This window comes from Neofelis nebulosa, chromosome 4 (assembly GCF_028018385.1).
Source record: "Neofelis nebulosa isolate mNeoNeb1 chromosome 4, mNeoNeb1.pri, whole genome shotgun sequence".
In the NCBI taxonomy this organism is placed as follows: Eukaryota; Metazoa; Chordata; class Mammalia; order Carnivora; family Felidae; genus Neofelis; species Neofelis nebulosa.
Genome location: NC_080785.1, coordinates 112,340,648 through 112,361,020, shown reverse-complemented (window position 1 = coordinate 112,361,020; position 20,373 = coordinate 112,340,648). Strand labels below are relative to the sequence as shown.

Sequence of the window (20,373 nt, the reverse complement as noted above, 5' to 3'; positions counted from 1 at the left end):
CTGGGGGCCAGTGGCGGGGAGGGAGGGTTGTGGCTGTGGGTATCGGCCTCCATTTCTGGTCGCCTTCTCCTCCAACTCAGGGACCTTCCTCTGTGACCCCTGGGGGCTCCCTGTGCCCTTAAGAAGTCCCGGAGACCAACTCAGTGCACTTGGGCCCCACGCAAGTCCTGCATCGGCCAAGGATGGCCCCCACAGGAGGTACCTCCCATTGATGAGCTTGCTGTGAAGGCTGGCACCATGCATTCTCCCAACTGATTCAGCCTGCGTTTATGGGGCACCTACTATGTGCCAGGCTCTGTTCTGGGCACTGGAGCAGAGACAGACCTCTGCTGCCGGGAGCCTCATGCTCTTGTGGGGGGCCCTCTGCTAACCAAGGGAACCACTGAGAAACAGCCCTGCAGATAACTAAACTGGGGGCCGTGGATGAGAGGGACAGGAGCACTTCTCCCCAGGCAGGTCAGCCGTCTCTTCGGAGATGATACCTGAGCGGAAAGAAGGAGCCAGCAGGGCAAGGGCACCTGGTGGAAAGAACAGCTAGTAGGAGGGGGAGTAGGGGACAGGGTGAGAGGGCCAGCAAGTGCTGGGAAGGGGGGCAGCCCTGACTCGCAGTGGACAGACAACCCTGGGTATTCGTGCTCTGGCTCCCTGGCCCTGGAGGAGTCGTTCCCAGGGTGATTCATGATGACACAACTTTTTGGCACCCACCCTTCCCCCCCTCACTCCCACGGGGATTCGACATGGACTAACTCATTCAATCCTCAACAGCCACGGATGCCCAAAGAGTGTGGGGCACCCGGCGCGTGTGCTAGGTGCTGGGGATGAACAAACGGACAGAAACTCCTGTCTCTGGAGCTCACATTCGCATGGGGGACACTGACAGTAAGTGAGGTAAATGGGCAAGATATTCAGTGTGTTAGAAGGTAATAATCTCTAGGGAGAACACTGAAAGCAAGGAGGGATGAGGGGGTTCTAGGGGGGGTGACTTTTACTGAGGCACCCAGACAGGGCCTCACAGAGCAGCGGGAGGGAGCAGGCTGAACGGGGTCAGAGGGAACAGCAGGTGCAAAGGCCCTGAGGTGGGGAGGCCAGTGGAGCTGGAGCAGGTGGGTTTGGGGAGGGTAATGGGACAGGAGGTTCAGGAGGTCACTGGGCACGTGTGTAGATCTGAGGGAGGTGGGGACCTGGGAGGTTCTCCACAGAAGAAAGACTTATGACAGGTGTGAACAGCAGCCCTCCGGCTGGTGTGAGTGCAGATTGCAGGTGCTATAGGGCAGAGCAGGGGTACCGGTAAGATGCGTTGGCCATTGTCCAAGCCGGTGGTCTAGGGTGAGGAGACGCTGACCCTGGGCAGGTGCCAAGGAGGATGTGAGAGACAGAGAGGGCCATGGGGGCTGCTCTCGGCATCACCAGCTTTGGGAAGGGACCACAGGTGTCAGTAAGTGGCAAAGATCATGTTTTAGTACGAAATCTGCCGTTCGAAAGCTGGCAATAAACATCTAAAAAAGGTAAGGGGCATGTGGGGCAAATAAGGGGCTGTCCCCAGCCACAGCAGAGGTGTGCACTCTGGGGCAGAGCCAGGTCTCAGGGGGCCCAGTGGGTGGGCAGCCGTGAGAATCCATCCAGATCCCGGGTGGTGATTTGTGCGGCACCCTGCTGGGCTGCTGAGGGAGGCGGGCAGAGGTGGCTGTTAGAGCATCCGAGGCAGGAGGGGGTAACCGTGTGTGTGGGGGAGGGTTGGGGGTGCACAGAGAACATACAGTTGGGAGGAGGGAACTGCCCAAGGCCCCACAGCTGGGGTGGGAGTATTGGCTGTGGGAAAAGACTTCCAGAGAGGGCAAGACTGGGATCCACGTCCACAGGGACATATGCGGGCTCCTGTATGTCTGCAGCGGGGCCCGGGGCCCCGGGCATGTCCCAGACTGGCGAGAGGCACTGACCGTGTTCATGTGCACTCTGAGTCATAAACAGAAACTCAACTGCAACCGGCTTCAGCATCAAAGAGAAGTCACTGCCTCACATAACCTGAGGGTTAGCTTCAGGCATAGCTGGTTCCAGGTATTCAGCGGATACCTTCAGGAATCTGTTTCTCTCCGTCTGTCTGTCAGTCTTTCCTTGGTGTAGACGTCACTCCTTTGTGGTGTAAACGTCACTCCCTTCGTGGTACCAAGATGGTCGTAGCAGCTTCAAGTTGATATCAACCCTAGCGAGAAGACAGGGCCTTGTTCCCAGGGGCTCCAGAAAAAGAACGCAGTGACATGCCCAGCCCCTATCACCCCCGCATTTTGGGGGGACTGTCCCCTCCCTGAGTCTCTACCCCACACCTGTGAGGTAGAAACGGCCAGAATGCTCGGGGAGGGAGGAGAACAAGGTGCAGGAATTGTCCCGGGAAGTAATGGCACCATCTGGGAAGGGCATGGGCTCTGTACCCCTCCAGACTGGTGGCACGTCCCCATCCCTCACCGACTCCCAGGGGACCTTGGGCAAGTCCTCAGGACCATAAAGCCCCTCCGGGGCCAGGGCCAGAAGGGGAGCTGGGGGTGGGGCTGCAAGCCACCAGCCACGGACAGAGCTCACTCCTGTGGCTGGGTGCTCCGCTCCCCACAGGGCCTGACTGAACCCTCCCCTGAGCACCTGAGCCAGGCTGCGGCCTCCAACGGCCCAAACACCTCCCTCCAGGTGGTTTCATCTTGGACACGTCACACTTGGCCTGTCTGGGCCTCAGTCACCCAAGGAAACCAGGGTGAGGATTCTTACCTTGTAGGGTGTCCCGCGAGAAAGCACGTGATGTACCCTGCACCGAGTCTGTCGCATGTCAGTGGGGTCCCCCCCACCAACTCTGTAACACCCCCAACTTCCCGGAATCCTCTCGTCTTGGCTGGATCGTCCCTCTTTCAGGGGCAAGCTGTGCCTGGATGAAGCAGCAGGGGGTGAGCGTGGGGGGAAGAGTGCAGGGGCACAGCGTGAGCAAAGGTGTGGCGGTGGAAAGAGTCTGTCAGGCTAGGGGCCCTCCAGAAGCTTGTTCGGAGCTGTCTAGGGCTGAGGTGGGACTGGGTGAGTGGGCAGGGGAGGCAGGGGCAGGGTGGGGCTACTGGCCTGGTAGCAGGTCCTGCCAGGTGACCTCAGGCTTGGCCCTGCCTCTCCGGGCCAGGGTCCCCTGGCTGCACTGTGTATAGCAGTGGCCCAGATGCCTCTGTGAGGGCTGCTGGCTGGGGGGACGGGCGGGTGGGCCCTGTGCAGAACCAGCAGCCTCAGTGTTTCCACCCGAGATGTGGGCACCCCCGGGACTGGGCCTCTTCCCACTATCTTCCGGCCACCGGGAGATGCTTGTCTGCTTTATCAGTGGCACCCCGTGACTCTGACAACCGTCTCTCCTTATCAGCAGCCCACTCGGCTGTCCATGGGGTGGTGGTCGCCCTGCCGGTCAGCATGTCCACCTGTGTACCGAGACCCCCAGTTCCCAGGGACCTGCACCAGGACCAGCTAGGCACTGGGACCGGGCTGAGCATGTGCACTGTGCCCAGGGGACAAGAGTTGGCAGTGGCCGTTTCCCCCCTGCCCCAGGGTTTCCTGTGCTGGGGGGCTGGGGGCAGGGACAAATCCTACCCCTGCCTCGGTTTCCCCTCTGTGAAGGAAATCCAAGAAGCCGATCCGGGGGTCCCCAAAGTTGTTCCTTGCCTTGCAGCCCATCTGTAAGCCAGGGGTCTGCAGTGCCAGGAGGGGCAAGGCAGGTCTGCCCCCTAGGGGGCCAGGACACCACCCTCTGAGCCCCGGCCTCCTGTTTCAGCGCCACTGTCTTTTGAGCCTCTTCCCCTGCTCTGGCCGTCGGCAGCCATCTGTGAGGGGAGCCCCGAGGCCCAGAAAGAGGAGGGGGCTGGTCTGAGGCCCCACAGGGACACAGAGCATGAGTATCAGGCACAAGGAGTGCTGAGGACACGGGCCTGGAGAATGTGGGGACCCTCGGGGGGATGGAGCAGGGGACGCTGGCCCGGCCTTGATTAGCTTGGACTCAGCCCAGGGGAGGCTCCGAAGCCAGGCTGCTGCAGGGGCCCCCTCGAGGGCCTGGACGGTGGGGTGGGTGCGTTTCCCTCCACCCTGCCGAATACTGAGAATCAGCGAGATGTTGCCCATTGATGGCTATCAGCCACCCCATCTTCCGGCTCCACATCTGATCAGGGAGCGCATTGCCTCATCTCACAGCACACCCGTTACACAACAGTCCTGCCTGGCGCCCGCTCCCGCCCACCTGCCCCCAGAGGTGTCTGGCCCGCTTCCGTTGGGACCCTGCCCGCAGCCCCCCGCCCCAGCACTGCAGACCGTTCCTTCCCCGTCTCCAGCCGGCCCGAGTCTTAGATGCACGCCCCTACCCAAGGGCTGCACCCGGCGGGCTCAGGAATCCACACCATGCTCATCGGGAGGTCTCGGCCAGACCTGGCCCCGCTGCTGGGTTCCCCTCTTGGTGGGCCCGCGCTGTGCCCAGTGACCCTGCAGAGGCTGCCCAGGTGTCCCGGGTCCCCTCCCTCCCGGCTCCCTCTTGCACCCAAGCGGCGTCAAGGCCAGCAGAGGACGTCACCTCCTAATCATTCCCGACCTCCCCCTCCCCGTCTCTACGGAGCCCTGCCCCCACACCCCTTCCCCTCACAGCACCTCCTTCCTGGCCAGTGGCCTCACACACCTTCCCCAGTGCTAATGGCGGAGGCAGTGGTCTTGGGTGTGGGTGAGGTTAGTGGCCGTAGGAGGACAGTCTAGGGACAGCATAAGGAGCTGGCGTGGCAAGTCCTGCTTGGGTAGTGAATCGGGAGGACACAGGATGGGCCAGGCCTGGCTTCCGTGGCCTGGTGTGGGCTCCAGCCCCGGAACCCTTGGGAAATTTCTGTTCCCAAGGCCTTCCCCTGGAGCTCTGGGGAAAGCCTGGCTCCTGCCCCCTACCTGGCCTGTCCCCCGACCCTGCCTTTCTATATCTGAGCCGGGGAGCCCCTCTGGGCCTTCTCACCCTCAGAGGGAACTGAAGAGATGGGGTGAGGAGGGGCCCTCAGAGGCTGCGGGTATGATGACACCTAGGGACAGATGCTGGGGTGGAAAAAGCAGGGAGAAAGGGTGCGAGGGGAGGGCTGACCAAACTCCAGTGGTGCCTGTGCTTCGCAGGTGACCAGCCCCACCCCGAGCCCGCACTTCTCGGCCTCCAACTTGCCCCCCCGTCAGCTGGCTGTCCAGCAGGGTCTGTGCTGGACACAGCTCGGGGGCCGGACCGGGCCTCAAGGTGTGGCAGGTGGGAGAAGTGAACTGGACACGAGAGAGGTGGATGTGGAGACCCAGAGACAGAGTGGCGCTGGGGGAGCGAAGGAAGACGGCCGTGGGGATGCAGGCTGAGTTTGCAGCCACGGATGCTACCCGCCCTGCCACCCTGGGTGGCCTGGCCACAGGCACCCTCGCTGGCCACCTGCGGGACCCACCCCGGGGGAGGGAGTGGGGCGTGGGCAGGGCGGGAGGGCAGAGGCTTGGCCCCAGCAGAATAGGGTGGCCCTTAGCAGCCTGACTCCCGGCGCTGCCTGGTGGTGACTCTGCTGGAAGCCTGGGGGCTCAGGGCTGAGTCTGTGGGTGCCCCTTGAGGGGCCAGGCAGGTAGCCGGACCTGGCCCCTTACCCCAGCCTCCTCAGGTCAGCCTGGGCTCCCAGCTGGCCTTTATCTGGAGCCCCAGCTGTGGCGACGGGAAGTGGCCGTTTCTCTCCGCTGTGCTTTCTCCCCACCAGACCTGGTGATAACATGGGAGGGTGTGGGGGGATTGAGCAATACCTCGTGGCGGGGTACACGGGGAGGCTCCGGGGCTCATGACCTCTGACCTGCTGGCCTGGGGGAGGACAGGAGTCTGGGGTCCAGGGTGCCCCACCTCACCGCATCCAGGGAGCACCAGGCTGTGACCCCAGGACCTGGCACACAGGAGGTGCTCAATAAATGCAGAATGACCAACTCCGGGTCTCTTCCCAAATCTGTCCCTGCTCCCAGCTTCCACCTCTCGATGCTGAATCCCCAAACCTTCTCCAGAGCCCTCTTCTTCCTCCCAGGGCTCAGCCTGCACTGCCGCCTCCCCTGGGCTCCTTGGCCAGTCCTGGGAGTCCTCCTCTAGCCCTGAGGTCTCTTGCGGCCCTGATCTCCAAGCCCGGGAAATTTAGCATAGGAGTGTCCAGAACTGGCAGGAAGTTGGGGTCCAGAGGGGTCTCTTGAAACCCCGATCTGAGGCACTCTCCCTGCCCCTCCATGCCCTTCAAGGCCACTGACAGCAGCCTTCAAGGCCGCTGGTCCTGCCCAGCCTGCCTGCATAGCTGCCCCCTTTGCTTCCCTTGCTGCCCCCCCGGCACTCAGCAAGGGAATGGGGCTCCCGCAGGGGACTCCGCAAGACCAGAGTTGGGGTCGGCCGCCCCCCAAGGGAGTACGCAGGGCCCCCCTCACCAGCATCCCTCCGCTGCCTCCCCGCAATCAAGCCCTGGTGCTGGCTGAGCTTGGCTAATTAATGGCATGACTCTGTTATCAGCCAAGTGTTAATTACTCTTTTTAATCAGGGCTGCCTATGTGGAGGCTCCTGGAGGCCCGGTAGGGGCTGGAGGGAGACTGGGAGCCATGACCTCATCCCTCCTCACGCAGGCCCTACCAAGTGCTCTCCTGGAGCCCTCGCTCCTGCTGTGCCCCCTGCTGGACGGTACCCTCCTCCCCCTGGCCAACTCCTACTCTTTCTTTGAGACCTTGCCTAGGTGGTCCCTCAGCGAGAGGCCTCCCCTCACCCCAGTCATGGTGACGGAGGACAGACAGAGCTCAACAAGGAGCTGGGAGGCTGTGAGCAGGACTGGCCTTGGGCTCCAGAAGCAGACCTGGAAATGCTGACCCCAGGGGAAGGCAGAGGAGGCAGAGAGGGCCTGAGGCCTGGATCAGCCCGAGGGTGAGTTGGCACTGAGAGGGTCCGGCTCACCCTGAGCCGGGGTCCATAGAACGGGGGCAATGAGCCTTCTGCCGTCCCACCAGGTCCTGGGGACCAGGCCCCACCCACTTGCAAGTCCCTGTGGCCCCGGACACATGTGTTGCCACCCTGTGCACACTGGACCCGACACCCCTCTTCTTAACCCCACTCCCACACAGATGCACCAGAGATCTCCAGCCTGACAGACCACCCTCAGAGATACATACACATCCGAGACCGAGATCCATTCACATGCCCAGACATCAACAGACACAGATACCTGGGACACACACACACACACACACACACACACACCGGCAGGGCAAGAGGCCTGGGAGAACAGAAGCTGCCCCATCTCCTGCCCTGGGCCCCCAGGGCTTCCCGTTTACGAGACTTTATCTATCAAAAATATATTAACCCAGAAGCCTGTTTCCATCAGAGTCTCGATTCCAGGGACATTTCCAGATAAGCCTTATCTCATTGCTGGTGCATTAGCCCCGCTGGTTGGGGGCCTGCCAATCACGGCTGCCCCTCCTGCCCCAGCCGGTGGCAGGACGCCTGCCCATGACTTCATTCTGTATGGGCGGGTGGGTGGGAGCACTAGGCGGGGTGCTGCTGCCCCTTGTGCCCCCCACCCCCCGCCCAAAGCAGGGTCCCAGAAGGCACCTGTTTCCAAGGACACACCCAAGGCCTTGAGGCAAGGGTGTCATCCAGAGCCTAGGCAATGGCACCGGTCCGCTGAGCCCCAGCTCCCACCACCTCCCTCATCTATAATTGAGGCGATGCTTCCCAGACCACATTCCCAGATTTGGGGAGTTTCCGCCTGTGATGGTGGCTTCAGTGTGCTTGTACTCTCTTCTGGAGCACCTAGGGCTGGTGGGGGAGCCAGGGGAAGGGGGCCACTGCCCGTCAGAATGCCCCTGGGCGCTGGCCCCCGCCCCTGTCCAGCCACCCTGGCTGCCCTTCTCCTTCAAAGGCTGTGCCCTGGCCCAAGCCTGCTAATGGGTGCTTGGGTTTCTTCCGATGCCAGGCCCGATAGGGGCTTCTCGGAGCAGGCCGCCTCACCGCACTCTCTGTTGGGGGGGGGGCCTGAGGCTTCTGGGAGTCAGTCACACCCCAGGCGGCTCTCCCTCCTCTCTGTGCCTCAGTGTCCTCCACCTGAGCCCGCCTCCTTCCCTGGGCTTTAAGGAGTGTGATCTTCAGGTGAGGTGGGAGGCAGGAAGACAGGTGCAGGTGGCTGTGGGGATGGTCACAGAAAGATGTTTGATTTGGCAAACAGCTGGGCCTGGGGCGGCCCGCACCACTGGTCAGGGGTTTGTAGGCCCCTCACCTTCCTGTGTGAGACCCTGTGTGCTGGTCCCATCCTCAGGGCAGTGGGTAACACGATGGGCCCAGTACCTGAAGAGCCCCACAAAGCAGCTGCTTCTGTTCTCATTTTATACGTGGGGACACTGAGGCACAGAGGTTAAGGGACTTGCCCAAGGTCACACAAGCAGAGAGGCCAGGCAGTGGCTCGAGTCCACGCTATCTCCCTCTCCCCCATGGATCTGCCCCCAGAACTAGGTCCTGCTCAGTGGGCACCCTTCTATGCCTGCGGGGGGTGGGGGTGGGGCTCTGCTGGCCACATGATGCAGCCAAGGGCAGGACGGGGCAGGGGATACCCTGGAGGTAGGTTCAGGTGGAGGACCCGGAGGCACAGAGAGGAGGGGCAGCTGCCCAGGGAGGAGTCGCCGAGCCCAGGGCTACTCTTGCAGGGACACCCAGAAGGGGCCCAGAGGGAGGGGCCAGCCTCACACCCCTCGGTCAGGGAGGACTCGGCCGGGCTGGGGGGCACCCAGCAACTCTGGCCTTAGAGTTCCACGCTGGGGATGATGCCGGAGGGAGTTTCCTCCTCTAAGGGGCAGGGCCTGGGGAGACCCCAGCTCCTCCCAGCTGTGTCCACTCCAAAGGGTTGAATAGGCACGGGAGGTGGCCTGGGGTGGGGGGGGGGGCTGGACCCTGGCCTGCAGAAGGCTGAGGGCCAGGCAAGAAGTGCCACTGCTGTTACTGGAGGTGTCCCCTCAGGCGGTGGCAGTGAGGCTCCAAGAAAACACTGGACGGTCTGCACGCAGCGCCTCCCTCTCCCTGCACCCAGCCCTCTCCCAGTTTATTCCCAGCCCGGGGAGAAGTGGGGGCCAGGCCTGAACTCTCCCAGCCTCCAGCCCTCAGCTGTCGCTCCTGACTGCTGTCCCTGGCCTGGCCTAACGTTCGGTCCCTGTGAGGGCTGGGGAGGGCCTGCTGGCCAGCTGTCCTCACACGTGCCCTTTGAGCACGCTGCCGCCTGTGGCCCAGGCCCCACACATACAGCGCATCCTGCATGCCACTCCCTTCTCCTCTCTGCCCTCAGCCCCAGGACCTCACCCCTCCAAGCCCGTGGATTGCCACTGCCCCGTTAGTATCTCTGATGCTAGTTCTGCAAGTTAAAGCACAGTGCACCGATCACCAGGATAAAAGGGTGGCCCCTGTGTCTGTCTGGAGGCCAAATCAAGGAACACCAGCACGTCTGTTTGTCCTACAGATGTCTTTAAAGGCTTTGATTTCCCCTCATTAAGTTGGTTTCACCATCTCCCTCTTTCCCGAGTATCCACAGCTCAGGTGGCGGGGTGGGGTGGCCTGGCCTGTGGGGCAGAGGCAGAGGAGCTGAGCGGGGGCTTCCTGGGCTTTTGAGAAGCCTGTGCTCATGGTTCCTGGCCCACCGTGTACTCTGCACAGGGCTCCCTCACCTGCCTGCATCTCCACACCCTGGGGAGTACGGACCCCAAGCTCAAGGGGCTGAGGTCTAGGGACTCCTGGTGTGGGAATGACGGAGCAGGCTTGCCTCTGCCCTGACACCCTGCCCTGCACCCCACGACTCCCCAGAACCCCATGTGTGCCCCTCCTGGCAGAGCCCTCTCAGGACCTGGCTGCCTAGAGCACCCTCATGTCTCTCAAGGCCCAGGAGACCCCAGGGGCCACCCAGTCTGGCCTAGGGGCCTGACACCCTGTGGATCCTTCTGCGCCCCTGGGCTCTGAGTTCTGGTCCCTCCCCCAGCTCCACTCTGGGAAGGAACCCTGGCAATTCCCTTGATATTCCCCTTAGGAACAGAGGTCAGGGGACACTCCCAGTGAAATCACAGAGACCAGCAGAGAGAGCAGGCACCACAGGACATTTATTTGCAGCTAGCAAGTGCCAGGCCACCTGGAGTCAGGGCATGGATTGGCCCTCACATGGCTGCCGGCTGGGCAGCCGGGGAGACACTGGCCACCAGTAGGTGGGAGGGTGCCAGGGTGGAGGGACAGACCCTCTCGGCCCCAGCACTGGTGACACTGCCCCTGCATCCTCCAGGCTTCTCACTGGGGTTCAGTGCCAGGCCCGGGGGCCCGTGCCTCCAGAGTCATGGGGAGGGAGTACTAAAGGGGGTAGAGGCACATCTGGTTGGGCATTTGGCATCACGGCCCAGCCCGGGGCCTGGGCAAGGTGGCCCCAGGGGAGGTCACTGGAACGTTCAGGGAGACTGGACCATGCGCTTGTGGGTGTCAAAAACGTAACGCTTGAAAGACAGGCTGAGGGCCACGTGCTGTGTGGGCTCGGGCCGCTCTGCCCCCTCCTCCTGCTTGGCTGCCTCCCCTCGTCCGGCCCGGCCCCGCTTCTTGAGGGTGGGCGTCAGGATCTTCTTGGACTCGGGGCTGAGGCCACCTGCAAGGCACAGAAAGAGAGCCTGTTAGCCTGCCGCTCCCTAGCCTGCCCCCTCACCGGCCTGGATGGGCACACACCTGAAATAGCACATCTCCAAGTCCCCTTCTCCCAACTCTGCAACACCCTCACGCCCGCTGAGGCCGAGCCACGACCCCCGTGCCACCTTGGCAGGCTTGCCCCCTTCTACCTCCTTCCCCCGCCCCTGAGGCCTATGGTCCACTCTGCCGCCTAGATCCCTGCATCCTGGCCCCTCCCTGCACCACGCTAGTCCACGGCAGGTCTGTCCAGCTTGGAGCTCAGCAGGGCTCCCTGCCTCCGTCTCCCAGTCCCCTGCCCACCCATGCACTCTGCACTCAGGCTCCAGTGGGGATCAGCCCCACACCTGGTGGCCATGTCCTTCTCCTGCTCTACATGGTCCTGCTGTCTCCCAGAGCACTCACACTAAAACACATGCACTGAAGCTTGACTTTGAGGCTCCCTGGGCTAGGAGTCCTCCAGCTGCCCCTGGGGATCCATTCTCTGCTCCTCTGTGTGCCTGGGAGGCTGGCCTCTGCAGAAGGCATATGGGCTCCTGTGGCCCTCTGGTTTCTGGTTGGGTCCAGCCAATGGGAGCCCCAGTGGATCAGAGGACAAGAGGGGAGAGTAAGTGGGGTGACGATCCCTGCTCCCTAAGACCGGAGCTCCTGTCGGGGGTCCTTCCCCCTGGGCTCTTGTACACGCTGTCCCATGCAGGGTGGGGGTGGCCCCTACTCCTACCCACCACATCTTACCGGCTCCTTTCAACCCCGCTCTGGCCACTCCCTCCATTGCATACAGTGTACAGACTTTATATTCACTCCCTCCGGACAAATGATTAAGTGGAAATCAGTTTCCTGCTGACAACCCTGACTCAGACCAACCCCAACTCTTCCGGCCCCTTCGCCCACTGCTTTTGCGCTTTCCCTGCGGCCCTGAGGAACACATGACTGTCCCTGGGCTCCCCAGCGTCACACTTGTGGGCCTCTGCAAATGCTGTTCCCTCTGCCTGGGACGTCCTTCCCCTCCTTGCTAATGGGAAGAAACCCTGTTCATCCCTGAACAGCAGGCTTGCTCTGGGGCTCGTCTGTATGAAGAAACTGCTTGGTCGTACCATGGTGCGGCCTCTTCGGGGGCTGCTGGCCAGGATGAGCACTCGGCTGCCTCGAGCATAGGGGCCGAGGCTCCGGCTCACCCGAGGCTGTGGTCAGACCTCAGATCGGCCCGGCACAAGCAGAGCTCCCTGGGGCAGGCGTTCACCCTCTGAGGCCGCTCACGACCCCACTGGGGGAACCTGGGGGGAGCAGACTGGCAGGGCCGTCGGGGGGTGAGCTGAGGGGGCACCGTGAGACTTGCATGGGGCAGGGAGGCCCAGCGGGCGGCAGCTCCTGGAGCGGCTACGGGGAGAGCTGGGTCCAACCCTTCTTCCCCTGGGGAGAGGCCAGTGGGGTGGAGTCCAGCCTACACTGTGCTTGCTAAAAGAGGGGTCCTGGCAGGCCTGTGTCCCCCAGAGAGGGCGCTTACTTCTAATAGGCACAGAGGGGCAGCATCAGCCAGTGGACCCAGAGGCTGGGTGTCTAGAGCTGGTGGGAAGTTGGGGGTAGGCACCAGGCGGAGGGCTCCCCTCCCTGCATGCCCCGGGGTGCCCTGATCTGCATCTGCCAGCACGTGAAGGGCGTCCTCCTTTGCCCCAGTGCTGGCTGGGTGCCAGCTGTCTGCCTGAGACGAAAAGGCAGATGTGCAGCTCTGGAGGACCTTTGCACATCGTGTCTTAACCAGCTGGGGGCTCTGGGCGGCAGCGGTGGGTGGATTCTTCTGGCTTAGACCAGGCACTCACGCATGCTTGCTGAAGATGTCAGCAAGCCCTTCATCTTACAGATGAGAAGACAGAGGGCCTCATGGAGGGCTCCTCCAGGCCCCACAGAGGGTCCGGAAGAGTGAGGATTTGAACTCTGGGCTTGCTTCTGATGGCAGATGCCGGCCAGCCTGGCCCTCAGTGGGGGCACCCCTTAAGCAGACGCCTGAAAATGGTTGTGCAGGGGACCATCGGCTGTGGAGCATCCTGTACTGGCCCTGCAGTTCCCTGATGTTCAGAAAGGTGGCCAGGAGGCTGCTTGAAGAGACACGGTACAGTCTGTTGGGGAAGTTCTGCCTCCTCCACGAAGGACTCTGTCTCCCTGTCCACAGGCGTCTCAGAGCCTGCACCACCTGCATTGCCCAGGAAGGCTGGGACTTGTGGCCATTGTGAATGGGGCTCTGGGACGCTAGGAGCCTGTGGGGCCCCTAGCATGGGGAGCCACCCTCTGGCTGCGCAGCATGGTGTCTGATCACAGGCCCCACACCCAGCCGGTCTGCGTGCCTCTGGGATGGGGCGTGGGAATGGCCCCGGGCCAGGCCCCCAAGCAAGCACCAGGCCTGCAGGTATCTGCCTCCCCGAATCGGAGCCCTGGCCTTCCTTCTGCAAACAGAGAAGGTGGCTGGCACCAGACCCTGACAAATGGCATGGGCGGCCTGTCTCCCTGTGGTGCCAGGAGGTCTGATGGCTGAAGAGGCGCGGGGCTCCCCGGCGTCTGCGCCGGGCTGGGGAGACAGGCGTGGCCCAATCGGCAGTCCATCTCGCCCGCGCTGGCTCTCATTACACACGGTGCATACCTCGCACGGCCCAAAGCAGGCAGAGCCAGAAAATCTATCTGGCACAGGCAAACATGCGGCCGTTTAATTGCTCTACTGAGATGGTCAGGCTCCTTTACCTCTGCCCCATTTGGGGGTGGCCTGGACACAATGCCCAGAAAGCCTCCCCAACATGGGCCTGTTCTCTGGTGCTGCCGAAGCTGTTGGATTTGCGGAAAACGTCGCTGGGAGCTGCTTCGTTTTGCAGTGGCTTTTTCCTCCCCTTAGCCAAACAGCCAAAGCAGGGAAATGAAGGGCAGGTCAGGGCGTCGGGGGTCGGAGCTGTTGCCCACCTAATCGCCGGGCTTCTCCCAACCTGCCCCTGTGTCTTTCAGCGAAAAACGCTCACAGGAGGCTCTAGGACTAGAGAGGACAGCGGTGAACACGCAGACCAGGGCCTGGCCCCCACAGAGTTTACTAGTCCGAGAAGAGGCAGAGGGGAAACAAGCCAGCAAGATAATCCAGATAGCCACTGAGGCCATCAAGGAAGCAAAAGTGCTGTGTCACCAGGAGGGGAGGATGGCCAGGTTGCTTGCGCCCAGGGCAGGCTTTTCCGAGGAAGAGTTCCGAACGGGGACCAGGTGACAGGGACTGGCCGCACGCAGCCCTGGGCAAGGGTCTGCATGCAAAGGGAGTCTGAGTGCTGGGTGGGAATGAGCGTGACGCTCGAGTATGGATGAGGACGTGTGGCTACATGCTGGTGGGGCTACAGGGTGACTGCAGCTTACCGAGTCCCCATAGTGCTCCCTGTGTGCCAGGCTCTTCGGGAGTCCAAATCAGGGAGGGTCCCAGGGACCTTTGGGGGCTCAGAGTGGTGAGGGATGTCCACCTGCCCAGCATCCACCAGGGCTCCCCACACTTCCTGTGCGCCCTGGGGATACAGAGGCAAGCAGGACGGTCCATCCTCTCTTAGGGACCTCCCCCTGAAGCACCCTCGAGAGGCCCCATGGGTTGGGTAGCCATGTGTCGCCCCTCCTGGGATGGCCCTTGACGTTGGGAGCATGTCTGGAGCTCCTGGCCTCTGACTTCTGCATCCCTCTTCTCCCACCCGAGCTGGCCTGCATTGTGTCTCTGAACTGTCCCCCTCACCTGACACACCAGGTGCATTCCCACCTCAGGGCCTTTGCATTCACTGGTTCCTCTGCTGGCAGATCCCCCCAGGAGTTCCAGTGGCTCCCAGGCCCACCTCCTTCTAATCGCTGTGCAAATGACACCTCCTGGTGAGGCCTTCTTGACCACTATCACCCCCTCCTGCTCCAACCCCCCCCCCCCAGTTATTTTTTTCCAATAGCTATTATCACCTTCTGACATACTGCTGTAAGTTCCTCATTTTGATGTCTGTTCTCTGCCCCTGCTGTATGCACGTCCTACCATGGCAGGGATTTTTGTCTCTGCATGCACCGCTGCAAGCCCAACACCTAGAACACTCCCTGGCTCACAGGAGGGGCTCAAAGAATATTACGAATGAAAAGTGCTGGATGAGACCCTCTGAGACCCTGCTGGGTGAGCACTGGCTACTAAGCTCCCCAAATGGTCACCGCATGGACCCAGCCACCTACTTCTAGGCATTCCGTCCCAATAAGCAACCTGAGATTTGTATACACAGATGTCACCACGCGTGCGGGCACTTGACCCCCACAGCCCAGTGTGGAAGAAACTGAGGCCCGGGAGAGTGACTGGCCCCAGGTCACACAGGTCTGGAGAGGCAGAGCTGGACTTGTGAGGCTACCCGATCCCAAGGTCTGTGTGCACCACGGAGGAGGTGCGTTGGCCTGTGGAGTTACAAGGGTGCTGAGACCCATGGGAGGGCAGTCAGGACGGGATTGGCATGCATTTGCTGCGGCAGAATATTCTGGGAGATGAAGTGACACCTGAGAAGAGTTCACAGTTACACAAAGGCAAACTTAAAAATTAACTGAAAAAAAAAAAAAAAAGAAAATGCCACAGGAATACAAATTTGTTGGAAGAGTTCTGCTCTAACTCTGGGATGCAGAAAGACTGGAAGACTATCCACTAGGCCGTCAGAGATCGGGGGTAAGTTACAGGCGATGCTCTTCTTTCTACTTTTCTCCACTTCCCGAGGTTAATACTGTGAGCCTGGGTGCTCATGGGGCCATCTCCTACGGGCCACTGGCATGGCCTCCTGCACCCAGGCCCAGAGGAAGCAGAGTGCAGCCCAGTGCAGTCTGGCTGCTGAATGCACGGCCACACGGGGAGGCAGCGGGGAGGGAGGAGGGCTCCAGGGGGGCGGGCAGGGGAGGAAGGGGAGGCTGGGGAGGTGGCTGTCACCCCAGGCCAGGTCTCGTCTCCATGTTCTGGTTAAGGCCGCTGTGGGCCAGGAAGCTCACTGCCATCTCTGGGCCAATGGCGTTGTCTCTGCAGTAATCCGGCCCCGTGAAGGACGAGCTGAGCACCACCTCAGGCCATGCTCATGGCTCCTTTGTGGCCACTGAAAGCCCACGGTTTCTGACGCTGCTGCCGCATCAAGGGCAGTAACTGGAAGGCACAGACTTAGGGTATCACTCTCCACAGCCTCCTGAGGGTCTGCTCCTTGCTCCCCAGCCTTGCTGCCCTGTCCCCCGGGGGGCCTCCTCCCGGGTCCTGCTCCCCCCGTGGAGGGGCTGCTCGGAGGCACATACGGAGCTCTGGGCTCCAACAGGACAAAGTCTATGGCCTTGCCTGGCATCCAAGACCCTGGGTCATCAGGGTGTACCTCCCTCTACGCCTCACCCTCTGCTTCCTCTCACTCCCGTTCGGCTTACACTCCAGCCCGCAGAAATCAAGCAGGGCCTCCGACGACTTCCCTTTGTCTGGAACGCTCCTCCACGCCTTTCCTGTCTGGCTGACGCCTACTCTGCCACTGTCTCCGTCAGAAGGCTTTCCCTCACCTGCCCCAGCGGAGCAGATTCCCTCCTGGAACCCTACTTGGCATGACTTTTGCTTTTTTTTTTTTTAAGAGAGGGAGCACGTGTGTGTGTGTGTGTGTGTGTGTGTGTGTGTGTGTCTACATGCGCACATGTGTAAAATGGGGGAGGGGCAGAGGGAGGAGGCGGTGAGAGAGAAAGAAAGAGGGAGAATCTTAAGCAGGCTCCATGCTCAGCGTGGAGCCCGACACGGGCCTAAGGTTACGACCTGAGCCGAAATCAAGAGTCGGACGGACATCTAACCAACTGGGCCACTCAGGCGCCCCAATGTTTGCTTTCTGCATCCATCTCCCCGGTGGCCTGTTGGGGGGACTGCCTCTTCGGTGCTGGGCACAGGGCCTGGCAGGCGGGCTCAGGGAGGGTGTGCCAGGTGAAGGCAAAGGGAAGGAGTAGTCTCGCCCAGGTGTGCAGGGCAGCGGAAGTGAGAGAAACGCTTCCACAGAGCCTGTGCCTCCAGACTAGGAAATACCTGTCTGCAAGGTCATGGCCCAGGAAGCCCAGGCTCAGACAGCAGGCCCCCTGCTCCATGTGAGCGGGAACGTGGCTCCCTACCTGGCAGGGTGGGCACAGAGCTAAATGAGCTCCGTGTGTGAAGTTCACACCGTGGCCGTTGCTCCACAGGGAGACCTCTCTGCTCCTTCTCCCCAGACCTCAGGATTCCCGGAGCTGGGCTGCCTGCTCCATTCTCCAACAAGCCCGGCCTGGGATGCGGTGGGGGCGGGTCGGCCTGACCTCGGGGTGATGCTGCTAGCCGTGGCTTTCCTTGGGGACACTCTCCCAGGGCCGGGCTGGCCTTTCTCACCCAGTGCCAGCTCCACACAAAGGCACAGTGGGCTGGAGGCTGCTGGGTCTTGGCTTGGGCCGGGGGTAATCAGGGAAGAATGCGGGAAGCACAACAGTTTCCCAAGCCCTGGCCGCGGGTGCCGCCCTGACATGGCCATCAAAGGCCGGCAAATTGCCTCCAATTGCTGGCGTCGCTTTCATGTTGGGGGCCAGACTGGAAGAAGGGCCTCCACGCTGGTGGGCGGCTTGCACCCCCCAGTGGGAACTGAGCCCTTGCAAGCAGCTTGGGGTCAGCGGCCCCCTCGGTGGCCCCGTGGGGCTGCAGCCAACTCCAGCCGCCCCAGCTTCCCCTCCTAGAACAAGCAGCTTTGGAAAGAGCCGAAATGACAGGGCAGAAAGAGAGCCGGGGTAAGGGGTGGTGGCGGGGGGCAGAAGGGGGGAGCCCTTTTTAGGGTCAGTATCCTGGTGATGACAGAAGGGCTGGGGAGCTCAGAGGGACATGCCTGGCAAGCTGGGCTGGGCTGACATATGGGATGGCCGAGATGGATGGCCACAGAGGGCCTTGAATCCAGCCAGGTCCTGAGTCTAGACTGGATGCTTGGCCTGGGAGCAAGAGGGGCTGCCCAAAGGAGGGGACCTCTGTCAGCGAGGTGACCCTGAGCAGCGAGGCTGAGGTCCTTCAAACAGCATGGCTGCACCGTTACCCAGTGGGATCCACCGTCAAACTTCACCTGAAGAAAGGGTCTCTGCATGCCTGCCCTGTTAACGAGGCTGCCTTGCACAGGTCACAGGTGGTCACAGGAGGTATGCGTGGCACCGTGCCTGATGAGACCTCTGATGTGGCTAATGTGGTGGCTTGTGCAGGATGTGCTGCTGAGGGCGAGGTTGGAGGTCAGTCTAGCTGGGAGTGGGCTGCAGGGGGTGGGGAGGGCACAGAAACCGGAGGCGGACTCGGCCAGGGCGGTAGTGGCCATGAAACAGGGCGGGGCCCTGTTGTGTCCGATTTGCACAGGGCTGTTGCTGCCACCCCATCCTGCAGGGACATCGAGGTGCAAGGACTTGCCCGTGGCCCTGCTGTAGCTGGTGGTGGAGCTGAGATTGGAACCCAGATCCCTCTGCCGGCCAGTGGCCCAGGATGGCGTGGGCCCTGTACAAGCTTAGCTCCGACAGCGCCAGTGGAGAGGAGAGGCCCAAGGAGGACAGGCCTGGTTTTCAGCGCAAGGCCCAGAGGCGCGCTGGTGCTGGGAGGGCCCAGCGGATTAGGGAGAGCCTGGCTGGCCACAGGAGCCAATAGGAAGGTTGCGGGGTAAGAGAGGAGAGAATGGCCGGGAGGGACAGCCCTTGGGGACACCAGTCAGCTGGCTCCCTTTGCTGGGGCCCCTGACCTCATCTGTGAGAGGTGCTGGTGACTGTGGAACCCTCCCGCCATCTCTTTGTCAGCCCTGGTTTTCCGCATTTATCCTTGGGAGCGGAAGCCTTTAACGCGCTGCTTGGGGCTGGGAAAGCTGCCTGGTTTTCTCTCCTTTCTCTTCCTGCTATGGATCCCGTATGTAAACAAAGATGCAATTTGCTTTAAAAAGATAAGGTGATTAAGTTTTTATCAGACATGTACTCCGCTGTCCCTGCAACAAAGGGAATTAGGGGAAGGCGGGCGACAGAACAGGCCCTTTATTGGAACTGCGCTTTCTGAGGCTCTCGAGCGCACACTCGACGGGCTCCACGCAGCCCCTTTGATTGGGTGGGGGCGAGGCAACGGGCGCCCACACCCCCATTTTGATGTCTTAATGTTGCCTAATTCCTCCTTTAATTTATATTAAGCTTCTTAACAGCAATGATGAATTCTTCAAAAACAAAAAAGGACCCTTTGCACAAATCTTTCCCACACCGTGTAAATTGAAATTATAATGTAGTCAAGCCTTTGGAGATTGGGGGTGCGCGGGGAGGGAAAACCAGTGCATTATGTGGAAGGAAGGACTTTAAGGCAAAAACAAAGCCGTTCTGAAAAAGGCAATGACTTGGTCTCAAGAATCAGAAGCTCAGTTATTAGAGGGGCAGCCCAGGCGGAGGAAAGTTCCCTGTCACTCAGGGGGACAGTGAGGGGGCCGCTGGGGTGGGGTTGGGGGCGTTCTGAACTACCCAACACCATCCACTGTTGGCTCCCACCTGTTCCTCACAGGGGCGGCCCAGCACTCACCTGGGGCGGGGCTTCATCCCCCTAAAGTGGCTGTGGGGGGTCACTGAGGCTTATAGTCCCAGCAGCCAGGGGCTCCACATCCCATCCAGGTCATGCCTGGTGTGCAGCCCAGAAGTTCAGGTAGGGTTCAAACCTCTGCTTGACTCTGAACAGCCCCAAGTGGGGAGCCCGCTCCTTCCCAAGTGGGGAGCATCTCTGATGGCTGGCCTTGTGCTCCATGGGGGCCCCTTCCCTCAGTGTCCCTCCAGGCCCTGGCGGAGGGCCTGGCACTAGGGCCTCAGGCACTGGCCTCTGGGCATGAGCCACCAGGCTGCTCTCCCACCAGCTCCTTCTGATCTACCTGTCGCCGAAGAGATGTTTCCAGAACAAAATCCTGATAATCCCTCCCAGCTCAAAATCTTCCGCCATTCCTCAGGCAGGTGTCCAAATTCCTCCAGCTGGCTCCCCACCTTCACCACTCACCCCTACACAGCCCCCAACCCATCACAGGCCCTTTGCACTCACCCCTGCATGGGAGCCCCATCACACCCATTCACAGGCCTCACAACTCACCCCTGCACAGGGCTCCCCACTCACCCTACCCTGGCTCTGTACTGGTGTTCCCTCATCTTGGGGTGACTCACAACACTCGTCTACCTGGCAAACCTCACTCCTTTGGTTTCTCAGCAAAAGTTTTAGCATCTTGGCTCGGCCTTCTCTGCTACCTTCCAGGCCTCTATCCTCCAAGGGGACCAAGGCTTTCCACAGGCGGACCACGTCTAGACCCTGTGTCCTCAGGAGACAAAGTGCGGCCTGCAGCCGTGGCCAGCAGCCCCAGGAAGGGGGACTACCGGTGACCTAAGCCTACTCCCACTCTGCCTTGTCTGCCAGTGGGCTGGGCCCTGGCGGCCAGCTCTCTCCCAAGGATGACCGTCCCCAGGGGGTCAGGGCTCACCCACCTGACCGTCTGGTTCCTAATCACCCTCTCACTGCTGGACAGCCAAGTCAGGCCCTGTCAGTTCACAGGAGGCTTGGGGAGCAGGAGGCTGGGCAGCTGGGCTGCTAGAGGAGGCAGGAATGTGCACTGGCCCTTTCTTCCAACATGTCCCATACGCCCAGATCTAGAGGCCGGCTCCTCGGCACCCAG

General features: G+C 61.3%; 1 protein-coding gene and 1 long non-coding RNA gene across 4 annotated transcripts in view; both read right to left on the bottom strand.

Annotated features, from left to right (window-relative positions):
* Positions 1-1,436: 1,436 nt before the first annotated feature.
* On the bottom strand, positions 1,437-3,176 carry LOC131508448 (uncharacterized). Its single transcript, XR_009260024.1, has 2 exons — positions 2,755-3,176; positions 1,437-2,200 (listed from the first exon to the last, which is right to left on the bottom strand). It is a non-coding gene; the product is annotated as an uncharacterized LOC131508448 (long non-coding RNA).
* Positions 3,177-10,112: 6,936 nt separating this feature from the next.
* The window catches only part of EEFSEC (eukaryotic elongation factor, selenocysteine-tRNA specific), a 250,387-nt gene continuing 240,126 nt past the window's right edge, over positions 10,113-20,373 (bottom strand). For 2 of the 3 annotated variants that reach the window (XM_058725798.1, XM_058725797.1), the window contains one exon: positions 10,113-10,661. In XM_058725798.1, the coding sequence (XP_058581781.1) occupies positions 10,471-10,661 (191 nt within the window). In that variant the 3' untranslated portion in view covers positions 10,113-10,470. The remainder of the gene's footprint in view (positions 10,662-20,373) is intronic. The other variant, XM_058725799.1, reaches the window with a different exon arrangement.